The sequence below is a fragment of the Drosophila rhopaloa genome, unplaced genomic scaffold (assembly GCF_018152115.1).
Source record: "Drosophila rhopaloa isolate 14029-0021.01 unplaced genomic scaffold, ASM1815211v1 contig_160, whole genome shotgun sequence".
In the NCBI taxonomy this organism is placed as follows: domain Eukaryota; kingdom Metazoa; phylum Arthropoda; class Insecta; order Diptera; family Drosophilidae; genus Drosophila; species Drosophila rhopaloa.
Genome location: NW_025335040.1, coordinates 34256 through 47520, shown reverse-complemented (window position 1 = coordinate 47520; position 13265 = coordinate 34256). Strand labels below are relative to the sequence as shown.

Below are 13265 nucleotides of genomic sequence, written 5' to 3'. Positions count from 1 at the left end.
CTGGGATAGCTGATTAAGGGAATGTAATTTATACGTAATATTTTATCAGTTACGTTGTCCGAAACTTAAACGTAAAACTTTAAACGCGTTTTTCTCGAAACTACTTTTTTTGATATCTCAAGATCTAAACAGTCGATTTACTTGGAATTTGGCATGAATATTCTTTAAATATATCTCTGTCGCCGGAACTAATTGAACAAAATTCGACCGACCCTAGAGCCGATTCCCAGGGTAAGCCAGAAGATATTGGGGATTATCTGCGGGAAGGAATCCAGTTTTTATCATTTTTAATTAGGCTTGGCGCTTAATGGCTGGCCCGGAAAACTCGCGGTTGCAGTTGGAAAAATTCCCGATTAGAAAAGCTATCAAAGTTCCCGAAGTGAGAGAAAAGACATAAGGAGGACGGCGACGAGTGGAAAATTTCCTCGGCATCCAACTCAAGGGGGCACATTATTTTAATATTTGTAGTTGTAATTCGTGCGTAGATATAGCCAGAGTTGAGGGCGGGTTGAAGAAAAACCAAAGTGAACAAAAGACACCAAAAGGCTCGAGATCAAAATACTCGACTCCAATTAGAAGGTGATTTCGGCTGGAATAACACTCATTCAGTAGACCTGCGTGCGATCGTCCGACATAAATAATTATATATATTTAAATGTAAAGAGAAGAAAAAAAAATAAGAAATCGAGAGCGGAAACGGAGGAAAATTTATTATAAAACAAGAGAGAACGCTATAGTCGAGTGCCTCGACTATTAGATACCCGTTACCCAGCTAAACAACTTAATATAAATATGCTATTGTATTGCGCCATCTACCCGAAGACATGGGTACCACGGGCCATGAAAGGCGGAAATGTAGGCGCTAGCTCGGCCTAAGCGTTTAAAGGGTTTTTGGGCGTTAGAGTGGGCGTGGCAAACTTTTATTAGGCCAATCGATAGGTATTGACGAAACAAAAACATATCAATTACAATTTTCATAATAGCATCAAAACTGTGGCCACAGCTTGTGGCTTGTGGGCGTCAGAGGGGGCGTGACACCATTTTGAAAGAAACTTGCGCTGCATAGGAACTCCTAAAATCTAAATGCAAAATGCCAATCTTCTAGCTTTTATAGTTTCCGAGATCTCAGCGTTCATTAATGGCTAGTGATCCGGAACAAGAATATATATACTTTATAGGGTCGAAAACGCTTCCTTCTACCTGTTACATACTTTTGCACAAATACAATATACATACCTTTTTACTCTACGAGTAACGGGTATAACAATCAAAAATGCAAGCAATGTGAATACAAGAAGAGGAATAGTTTAAGAATTAGTATAAGTGTTAGTAAGGTGGTGAAAAAGCAATTATATAAAAAAAAGAAGGAAAAAGAGGAAAAAGGAAGGAGCGGAGAATGAAACCCTAACCCTGTGAATAAAAAACAAGAAAGGAAAGCTAACTTCGGGCGGAGCCGAAATTGATATACCCTTGCAGAATATTATGTACATTATAGTCTCCAAAATTATTCATATGATGCATTCTTAATACTCATAAAAAATCCCAACTTCCTAACTTTAAAAACACCAAAGTTATGGCATTTCCAATCGTTCAGTTAAATGGCAGCTATAGGATATAGTCGGCCGATCCTTATGAAATTTGGTAGGTCGGATTGATTAACCAAATATAAAACCCATAGAAAATCCCAGCTTCCTAACTTTACAAACACCAAAGTTATGGTATTTCCAATCGTTCAGTTAAATGGCAGCTATAGGATATAGTCGGCCGATCCATATGAAATTTGGTAGGTCGGATTGATTAACCAAATATAAAACCCATAGAAAAGCCCAGCTTCGTAACTTTACAAACACCAAAGTTATGGCATTTCCGATCAATCAGTTATATGGCAGCTATAGGATATAGTCGGCCGATCCTTATGAAATTTGGTAGGTCGGATTGATTGGCCAAATATAACACGCATAGAAAATCCCAACTTCCTAACTTTACAAACAGCAAAGTTATGGCATTTCCGATCAATCAGTTATATGGCAGCTATAGGATATAGTCGGCCGATCTCGGCCGTTCCGACTTATATACTGCGTGCAAAGGAAAGAAGGGTGTGTGCAAAGTTTCAATTCGATAGCTTTAAAACTGAGAGACTAGTTTGCGTAGAAACAGACAGACGGACAGACAGACGGACAGACGGACATGGCTATATCAACTCAGGAGGTGATCCTGATCAAGAATATATATACTTTATATGGTCGGAGATGTCTCCTTCACTGCGTTGCACACTTTTGACCAAAATTATAATACCCTCTGCAAGGGTCCGGAATGCCTCCTTTGACTTTGGCTTCGGGTTTGTGAGGGTTTATTGATGCGTTACCGTTACCACCCAGACTAGGGTGAACAGGCACTGGGCTCTCAAAGCATAAGCCTTTCGCACCAACAGCCTGCTGTCCCTGGCTATGTCCCGACCAGTCTGCTCACGGCACGATGTCCTGGCTCTGCTGTCTGCTTGCTCTTAGAGGACCAGGGGCAGCGGGGTCTTTGGCTCTCGGAATTCGGTCAGCTGCCTTTCTAGGACTCTGGCGGTGAACGGCTGTGCTCCTGACGCATATGCCTCTCGAGACACCAGTGGTTCGGACGCGCGTCCTTCTTGGCTGGTCACACCAGTGGCAATCATTTTCACACGGCAGCTGGTTCTAGACAACTTCCCTCCCGAGCCCACGGTTCTTTGTCGAAGGACTCTTTTTGTTCCACTCTGCTGGACTCTCCTAGCAATACGCCAAGCTCAAATCGCGACAAGAGTTGGAACAAATCTTCTGTAATTTGCCGCGTGATACCTTCAGGACCTCTGCTACCTGTATCTCAATTCGGAGACCTCAACTCTAAGTCCCGAACGTCTCGATGGCACGGCTATGCTTGCTCCTGATGTTGACTTGATGTGTGTTGTCAACTCGCGATTTGTTGCTGGTTTTCTGAATCAGCTTCCAGCGCTCGGCCTGCTTATATAGTCCAGCGTATCCCGTTAATTATCGGCGTCCCCTCGGCTTCTTGTCCAAAATCCACGGTTTTACCGTTAAACCTTTCGCTCTCTGAGCAGGGCACCTCATTAGAGTCTAAAGTACGAGCTGTACCCTTATTTCCTTTTACAAACGGCACGTGGACTCCCGGTATCCCTTTCTTATCCTTCTCTTCTCTTTCTGTGCCCACGGCACCACACTCTTTCGCCGCTCTACCGTTACTAAGGGTGAATTCGCCGCATATCTGGCAACAGGTAGGCCTCCTCCTTGGTGATCATCCACAACCCCTAGCAGCTATTTGATATTGTTGTCCGATTTTGTCAAAATTAAAAACGTAATTCTGATATGATAAATAATCACTATATCTCAAAGCAATATTTTATTTTATATTTGATTTATGATATAGATCATTTTAATTTAAAACCGAAATATTAACAAATCCCATAAAACAAAAAAAAATTAAAAAATTAATTTATGAGAGCTATATTAATTAGTCGCTCGATCTGGCTCGTTCGTTATACAATACCTGCAATAGCAGATAACTCTAAAACTAGGACTAGTAGAAACGGACGGACGGACAGACGAACATGGCTAGATCGACTCTCCTGGTGATTCTGATAATGAATATATATACTTTAAAGGTTCGCAAATGTCTCCTTCACTGCGTTGCAAACTTTTGACTGAAATTATAATACCCTCTGCAATGGTATAAAAATAGGTAAATAAAAAAACAGCTGTCGAATTTAAATTGTATTGTTTTTTATTTCTATGTACGCGGGCAGACACGCCTTTTTTTGGACGTTGGTGCAATATGATCAGCGCAAACAAGTGGTCCTTACGACATCAAGCAGTGCTTGATACGGGCGGAGCCCTATTCCCCTAGGGGCGTAAAAAACAAGATAAATTATAAATCCATGTTGACATGGAGATATAATTGATCTAAAAAGATGTTGCAAGTGGAGTGTAATAACGTTTTCGAAAACCTTTGGGATGGCGGATAATTTGGATATGCCTCTGAAATTGCTTGTATTCGATTTATTTCCTTTCTTATGAATAACAAATGAATCCTTCCAAATTAACGGGAAGTGAGAAGTTTCCAAAGATAAGGTAAACAATTTGTGTAGAGGTCTCACAGAGTTTCAGCAGTAGTATCTAAGCACGCAGCCTGGAACTCCGTCGGGACCCGGTGAATAGACTGGTTTAACTTTAAGGGGATCCAAGAGAAGGGAGCTTTCGCTTAACCTCGGACAAAAAATTATGTTTGACTTGGATATGAATAAGACGGATTGGGACAGATTGGAAACAGAATATGTTGGCTGGAAGAACTGGGCAAATAGATTGTCAATTGCCTGATCAGTATTTGCCGTAGAATTTTCAAAATTATAAAACTGTTTTGGATCTTGTAAAAAATGCACCCTACAACGAGTCAGATAGCAGAAGGCAGATTGTGAACAGCATATTTAAAATTAATTGAAAAGTCTGGACTTAACATTTTTTAGGTGTGACAACTCCATATTAAACCAAAGAGGTTTATTTAAAATTGAATGATAGTAAAATGGAACACACATGTAAAAGAAGGAGTTTAATGTTGATGATATAATGATATTAACGACTTCAGTCATGTTAGTGCATGAATAAAATTCGGACTAGTCATAGCCGGATATAAAAGTCTTTGAGCGATGAAAGGATGTCTTACGAAAGCAGCGAATTCGTTTAACAGACTTTCGGATTTTTTATTCAGCTTTGTTCTCGCATCTATGTACAGTCAGTTCTAGAGTTGGGTGATAGGGATCCTCCGGTTGTATAAGTGCTGATGTTCTTAATAGACAAACGCCTTCTGGATTTAAAACAAAACATAAACATAAATAAAGAAGTTTTTAACATGCTTTACTTGAGATAGCGAAATATTAAGCAACCCTTTATTGCAGATAAGTTATTGAATTTAAACTGTTTGTCAACAAATCCAGCTGAAGACAGTAGCACACTCAGTTCTGTTAAACTGTAAAAAATACTGTCTTACTGGAAAGAACAACATTTTCCGCTGGGGAACTTGTTTTTTGATCTTTTTATCTGTCGATTCTTAACATGAAGATTAGATACCCATTAATTAGATAACCAACTTTAAAATAAATATACCCCCAGCTGATGGCCCATTTCGACAAACAATCGTTGGCGCCATCTGCCGAACTGCAATGCAAACACCACAAGCTGAGATCATCACTCCCGATTCCGCTATCAGTTCTTTCGCTCTCTCAAATATGCATCAGAGAATTGATGAAAAATTACAGTTTTACTCAGACGAGTGTACTGGAAATGGCATCAGAAATATTGGGAGACGACGATGTCAAAAAATGATCTCTGCTAGAACTGCCATCAGTTAATATAACTGAAGGATAATGTGGTAACCAGCACTTTCTGATCTATTGATGACAGGTGGATTTTCTAACAAATATGAAAACGTAGTAGGTCGCCTAGATTTTGTGCCCCACAGGTCAATATGACCATTTTTATCCTGGACGCTGCAAGATTCTACCCTTATCTTTAATGATATACAATTGATGTTTGTTGATTTATTTACATTCAATGGTATCGCCTTTAAAACATCTGGCTTGGACCAAAATGCATATCCGACTTTTTAAAATTACAAAATTATACATGGAAGTCCGTTACTATTTTACCGTTTCCTAAGATACATGATTTCAAGTTTGTATTCTCTAATGTTTTTACTGACAATTTATTTTAATGTAAAAGCCTAGTACTCAGATCGAAAAACGAGTACGCTAGCATAAAAAAAAGCCTAGTACTTAGATCGACGAAAACTGTACGCCAGTCATGAGAGAGAGCGAGAGGCAAACAGCTGGCGTACATTTTTTGTCAACGGTTTTTTCACCTCGGCTTGTCAACAAACCCAGCTGACTGGCAGTACGACCGTAACACGCTTAATTCTGATGAACTCTCGAAATTTTTACGCTGGCGTACTCGTTTGTCGATCTGAGTACTAGGCTTTAATCTTTCCAGTGGGACTGCATTTTCGAGAGTTCATCAGAATTAAGCGTGCTACGGTCGCACTGTCAATCAGCTAGGTTCACCCAAAGTTCATTTCAGCAGACTGGCAACGCAATGAAATTTTCTGGTATTTTTCGTCGATCTGAGTATTGAGGTAAAGAAGGCAAGAGCCTGATGAAAAGTGAACGCCAGCTGTTTGCCTCTCGCTCTCTCTCATGCTTGGCGGACAGTTTTCGTCGATCTGAGTACTAGGCTTTAAAAAAAAGGTCACGGAAAAACGTCGAAGTTTCAACGGTCACACCGGTCTACTACCTTAAATTAAGTTGTATTTTTGAATTCTGCCTCTAAACAATCGTGCAACTTAAATAATATTCATTATAACATAAATATTTATTAAGGCCGAACAACACTTGTGTTAAAATATTTTTTTAATTGGACAGTAGAATGATATAAATATTTAAATATTGTATATTTTTCAGTTCTTTCTCATCGGCGTCTTGGTTTTGCCATATTTTAGCATACGGTTGGAAAACTTTAATGGTCCATTCTGGTTAGTTTTGTCAAAAAAAATCTAATTTTTTTGTTTTTTTCGATAGCTACAAGAGTCTAGAACATCAGACTAAAATAATGAGCGTCATGGGAATTACCATCGGCCCAAATGCCCACAATTTTGCGTGCACTCGCGACCGACATATGTACACATCAGTCAGTGCACTGACTTCCACGGCGGTGGAGGTAAGAACTGCCCGAAAAAAAACGAAAAGGTTCCAAGATCAGATCAATTTTGAGGAAGCCGAGGGTCTACTATATGGTCCTGGAATAGCTTATTAGCTGTAAGTATCTAGATATAAACATTTATATCGAAAAATCTGTACATAAAACTTTAAACGAGTTTTCTGGAAACTACAGTTTTCGAGACTGTCATAAATCAGTAAATTTTTAACGAATCTAAATGTTTTTTTTAAATACGCGAAATTAAATTGCCGATGGAATGGACTATAATTACATATGTACAGTGACGATCTTAATTATTGGCACAGCAAGCATGTTGAACCTAATGGCTATTTTTTTGTATCTAATATGCTGATATTTATTTAGATATAATCATTAATTTACTGTTAAATACAAGTGACTTCATTAATTTATCTTTTATAGATAATTTAATAAAAATAAAAAACTAAAAAATGGACGAAATTTCCCTGAACTAAATTATTGGCACACTTGGGTTTTAATGAACTATTAAAACTTTATCGATTTGGCCACTTTTTTTATTTATCCCATTTGCCTCAATATTCTATATTATAATGATTAATTTTATAGATAAATGGTTTTAGTGCCTTAAAATTAAGGAAAAGTTGTTTGACTTTACAAGGTAAAGATTAAACCAACCGCATGTGTCCAAAAATTAAAATTTAATTAGCAGGATCAAGGCAAATCGAATGTCAAGATTGGGGAAAGGATGCCCAGAAGCCATTTGTACCATTGCGTACCATGCAGCATTTAAAAAGCCCGCGCCGTTGCAAAATGCAAGGTAAGGATATTCACCCAACAGCCTTCTAAAAGGCTCCGCATGATGCTGTCCACAAACGATTAGCTCCTAAAAAGAATCAATCGATTTGAAAAGTCAACTAACACAAGCCTTTTGCTTATGGAAAAGATTAATATATCATACGAGAAGGCTAAGAGGACCCAAAAGTCGATTGGCATACTCAGATTTTTATTTCGATATTATAAATGGTTGTTTTTGACTTTTAAAATCGATTGATTTTTTCCAGCAGCAAGTCGTTTGTAGAAACCATCATGCAGCGTCTGCAAAAAGGCTGTTGGGTGAATATCCTTACCAAAGTTATTCTTATCCTTAACTTTGATACGTGTTGAGGAGATCTGGGGGTTGACATTATCTTTTATGCGATCCTTACGCTTTCCTGGCCACTCAAAGCCATGGATTGGCCAGCGTGCCCATTAAAATGTCGCTTGTTGCTGCCAATAATTAAGTTTGTCGCTGTAGATAGCTTATACATTGGATTTTTTATCTACAAAAAAGTGAAGAAAGTGTTCAGTAAAAACGACACAACATTTTTCAAACCCCGCCATTTTGTTATTTTTTATTCAATTTTGATAAAAGTAGTCTATTCCATAACCACACTCCTACTAAACACGAACATTTTTGAATTTTTTGTTTCAGATGATTTTTACGACCTGTAGAAGAGTCGCCAGCGTCGCTCTGTGTCCTGCTTCCGTAAATGCTTCAAATTTTTTTAATTTTTACAAAATCATCTTTAAAATATCAGAAATTTACCTCAAAAGTTTGAAGTACCTATGTTTTTTTCTTGTCCAAAAAATAATTCCTAAAGATTGCCTTTTTATTGACACAACTAACCAAAATGGACATTTAATGAGTTTATTTCAAAATGGTAATGGTGGTAAAAAGGCAGGCCTAAAAACATATTTTACCTACACACAACCAATTTACCAAATCGCACCATTACCATTATGACATCACTGTAAATTAAAAAATAAGCGAAATAAAGGGAGAAAGTGGGTATGCTTTCAGCTAGTGGTGTTGGCTCTGCAGATCGACGTCACCTAAAATTGTCGAAATGAACCATCAGCTGAGGCTTATTTATTTTTAAATCGGTAAGATGAGAGTCATCTTATAGTCGAGACACTCGTCTATAGCATTTTTCCTTGTTAGTTAATTAAACATATTAAAACAGCTTAATATTTGGTTTTTTCAGTTTTCATAATTGCCAAAGTATCAAAATAACAGCAACCCAACGTTCCGAACTCCACTGTTCCTCTTTCGACGCAAACTCGCCGTCGCTTTTTTGACATATGTAAGTGTCGTCAGAAATACCAAAAAAATAGAAAATGTAAAAATTATCTTGTGAAAATATAGGCTTTTTTAAACCGCCAGGGCACGGCCACACAGCCACAGTCACCAAAGTTATTTTATTGTAATTTCCAGAAATTTGGCACTCAATTTGACTGGAGACTTAACTTGGCCTTTCTTTGGTAGGAACTCCCTTTACGTTGCCTGCGTACGGTCACTACTGTGTGATGTGCGACCAAAATAGACTGAAGTTTGTGTGCGTGCTGCGTCCCCTTTGTTAAGTTTATCTGGCTTTAAATTTTGAGCGTCAGCGACACCTTGGTGTTTTCACTTTCGGCCGGATTATAAATAGTTTTGCGTTTTCTTTCGGTATTAATATACGCTCCAAGTCGTGCCAGTGTGTTCCCAGTATAAATGTATGTATGATCACGCTGAGAAGAGAACGGGGCACTGCAACTAGGCGAAACAACGGCGAAAAGCCAACAAAGCGGAACTGTTAAGGTGCCGTTAGAGCTGCTCCCATCTGCTGAGTTGTGCACTCACACAATCACAAGCTCGGCTCTAATAAGATGGGGACGTAGCATGTCAGCTCGACGCTGATTTCACCCAATTATTCGATTCGCAAACAAATCCGATCCATTTAGTCCTTCAATTTGTCGCTGTGCTGCCCAAAAAAGGTCGGTCTCATGGCTGCAGCCGGTTGGTCGGGGTTCTGCTTTCCATAAATGGCAAAGCTACCGCCCGCAGTCTGCATTTCTCATAAAATGCGTGGGCGTCACCACTTAATTCTTAGTCATGGCTTCCGGAAGTCAACAATCAGTTGTTTTAGTTCACACGTTTTAAATTTGTGAATTGCAAATAATAACTTGGCGAATTTTCAACGCTTTATCTCACAGACAAAGTTTTCATGGATCGCAGTCTAGACTCCATTGGCAGCTGTTCACTCGATGTAGACGCTGACTCCTCCGACATATCAGGTAAATTAAATGACCCCAACCTCAAATCAAATGGGATTATTTGTGGTCGACCTCTCCTGTCTGTTTTACCCCCGGCAGACACTAGTGACAGCTTGAACTTCCCTACCCCGCTCTCCGTGAAGGACATAACTCGCGAATTTACCGCAAACCTCCGGGAGCGCTGTGCACTTCGGTCGCCGCAGCCGCACGTTACCTCCGCCTACGTAGATCCCGGGTCGACGGGGCTGGTGCGGATGGTGCTATCGCCTGTCGTCGTGGAGTCCGCCCGGGAACCGAGCGCCGATGTCGCTGTCGTGGCTGCCGATGGGAATTCGCCAGAAGCCACTGCTGCCGAAAAGAAGCCCAGCTATTTGAACCTGGCCTGCTGTGTCAACGGCTACTCCAACCTGACCACATATGACTCTAAGATCCGCCAGGATATAAACAAGTCACGCGAGGTATCGCCGATTCGTCCCTCTACCAGCAGTCTGCAGTACTGCAAGCGCAGCCACTCATTAGCGGCTCCAGTCCTGCACAGCATGCCCTCTCCGGCCAGCAAGTGCAATCCAATTGGGGCCAACAACAACAGCAATGGTCATAACTTGGATAACGGAACGGATCCTGGACACGCCAATGAAAATGGGAGCTTTATAAAGCAGCGAGTGGAGAGACTTTACGGGCCGGGTGCCTTAGCCCAGGGTTTCTACAGCCCCAAGAAGCATAGTATTTCCTCATCACTGGCATTGGAGCGGTCGGCAAGGCAACAGCTCTCAGTCGAGTCACAGCAGGGTTCGGAATTGGTTCGGAAATTCAAACAGCTTTCGCCTAGTAAAGACTATGGGGAGTTCCGGAAAAAACTGAACAATAACTATTCACAGAGTGCAACGGCGCGGTTGGCCGACCCTTTTCCTATTTCAATTAAAAGTGGAGATGTGGACCTGCCCGTTTTTAGGCACCTTAGCCACGAGTTCCGAGCCCAGTTGCCTATGGTTTCACCCAAAAGGGGTGCCAATCGATTCTCCAACGCCCCGGAGGTGCAGCTTACGAATGGCGAGACGCAGTCAATGCCAGATTCTAGCCTAGATGTAGTCGACCATGAGACTCCGAAACTGATTGATTTGACCTCAGAGGAATACATCAGCACTACCAAAATTCTCCTTGCATCAACTGTTAAGGACGGAAACTACTTTCTTCAAATTCTGAAAGAGGAACAAATTCGTCTGTTGGCGCTGGCCGCTCTTGCTGACAAATATGCAGATGCCTTGTCTGTAAGTAAACTATTTTCTGTTCAGGATATCCTTCCTGTTTATAAATCGATCGATCGATTAGTTATTATTATTTTCAACATCAAATTTCTAGACAAATTTGGATATATCTGAGGATACCTTTGGACTACTGCGATCAGCTTCGGGTAAAGCTCGTCTTTTGGTATCACAGAAAATGAAACAGTTCGAGGGTAAGCGTGAAACAATGAATAGTATCAGGTTCGTTCTAATTATTTTCCTATTTCAGGCCTTTGCCACAACAACGTAAATCGCTCGCCGGAGGATGAGTATCCAACAACCGCGGATGATTTACAAGGATTCTGGGACATGGTTTATTTGCAGGTGGAACACGTAGACTCTATTTTTAATGATATTGAACAGCTCAAAGCAAACGATTGGAAGGTTGGTGTTCGAGAGTCTAATTGAAACTTGAAATAATACTTAACTTGTATTTTACACAGCGCTTAGATGAGCCAACCAAGATGGACCCGGTATCAAATAAGATTAAATCCGCAAAGATTGGAGTTTTGCAAGCAAAATCGGCCGGAAAAACCCGTAACTCTAATATCAACGGCTCAAAGGCTCCTCCGCCGGATTCGGCCGCGGCATTAAAGCGCGAGACCCAGAGAAAACAGTTGCTTGAGATGAAACGTCAGCGTCGTGAGGCTATGGCCGCGGCAGCCCAATCAAATCAACAAGATTTCGATGGCACCATTGATTCAACGGAAACGATCGGCGATAGCTCTGTTAATACTGGCGCTAACAACAAAAGCTAAATAGTGCTTACTGGGAATAGCAAGACATGCTCTCTAGTTATAAATGTATTTTAAATTACACTCACAGCATACTCGTACACTCACACATAACAAAACCATATATATGCTTAGAAATTCCTTGTTGAATTAATCCTTAACTAGTCCCAACTAAAATTCTCGTGGTGGAGCTCTTTGATATAACTTTATATTATATAGAGTTAAAATCTGTCACAAGGTGTCACAAATTCAAAAGTTAACCTGGGGATGAGATATCGCTGTGAATAGCGAACAAGGCTAATATAAATTAGTGTTCCTTCATTAAAAGCGCCTCTCCGAAGTTGTTTAATAAGATAGCCTTATCTACGTGAGATTTCGTTAATCAATTCGCTGTGCACTTTAAATAATTGAAAATTGTTTGCAATTACTTGATTACATTTATAAAAGACATTTGTGCTGGTGAAAGAATATTTAAAAAAACAAACACCAACAAATCATCTGTATTACAAAAATTTATCTTTTTATATTAATTTATGTGAAAGTACCAAATCTAAATTATACTCGGAATATTTACAAAACTTGGAGTACTAGCTGTTGCATAGAGATAAAATATTTTGTAAATGGTACAGTTGCAAGTTAAAAAACAGAACACTCATTTAATTAATATTTTATAATAAATTATTTTTAACTTATGCCGTAACGACTTTATTTTTGATTAAAAGATACTAAGTGGGGAGGATAAATCACCGAATTCAATCTTATTTGAAGGTTGTAAAGTAATAAAGACTAGTACTCAGTTCGAAAAAATATGTTCGTTAGCTATCAGCAAACAGCTGGCGAACACTTTTCGTCTGGCCCTATTTTCACCTCGGTACTCAGATCGACAAAAAAAATACCAGAAAATTACATCGCGAAGATCGACTTTTGGAATGTTTGTTGTCAGAGCAAAGTGTTTCTTAGGTCAAAAATGCAAGGAAAAGCACAAAAAAAACTTAGAAAAATCCCCTGCAAACACTTAGAGCAGCTATGAACTGTTCATTTTAAATAGTACTGTTTTTTATTTTCTTTGTACAGCGGAAGACTTGTCTTGCCAAAGTAGTTGAGAATATCTTTTAAAGGCTCGTTCCCGCAAATAAGATTTTTGAATTTTAGCTGCTTGTAAACAAACCTAACTGTTACACTGGGAAGATTAAAGTTTTTTCGCAACCGAACTCGTTTTTCGATCTGATTACTAGGTTTGAAGTAAGACGTATTACCTTAAAAAATTTCGTGTTGTATTTCATACAATTTTAGTCAGGCTCTAACAAAAATATGAAAAACATGAAAAGAAAGCTAACTTCGGGCGGGGCCGAAGTTGATATACCCGTGCAGAATATTCTGTATTCTGTATATTATTCATATGATGCATTCTTAATGCTCATAAAAAATCCGAACTTCTTAACTTTAAA

General features: G+C 39.5%; 1 protein-coding gene across 3 annotated transcripts; it reads left to right on the top strand.

The window, feature by feature from the left end:
* Positions 1–8904: 8904 nt before the first annotated feature.
* On the top strand, positions 8905–12372 carry LOC108038458. 3 transcript variants are annotated; one of them, XM_017115244.2, is made up of 6 exons: positions 8905–9026; positions 9741–9821; positions 9900–11068; positions 11160–11256; positions 11313–11467; positions 11527–12372. In XM_017115244.2, exons 2-6 carry the CDS (start codon positions 9752–9754, stop codon positions 11839–11841), a joined length of 1806 nt encoding a protein of 601 aa, XP_016970733.2. In that variant the 5' UTR covers positions 8905–9026; positions 9741–9751; the 3' UTR covers positions 11842–12372. The 3 variants fall into 3 exon arrangements, with proteins under 3 accessions (XP_016970733.2, XP_016970735.2, XP_016970734.2); XM_017115246.2 differs by lacking the exon at positions 8905–9026 and adding an exon at positions 9070–9260; XM_017115245.2 differs by lacking the exon at positions 8905–9026 and adding an exon at positions 9299–9521.
* Positions 12373–13265: the final 893 nt, after the last annotated feature.

Coding starts and splice junctions, on each gene's coding strand:
- LOC108038458 (XM_017115244.2), top strand. CDS start 9,752: ATGGATCGCAGTCTAGACTCCATTGGCAGCTGTTCACTCGATGTAGAC. Junction 11,069..11,159: donor AATATGCAGATGCCTTGTCT/GTAAGTAAACTA, acceptor TCAAATTTCTAG/ACAAATTTGGATATATCTGA. Junction 11,257..11,312: donor GAAAATGAAACAGTTCGAGG/GTAAGCGTGAAA, acceptor TTCCTATTTCAG/GCCTTTGCCACAACAACGTA.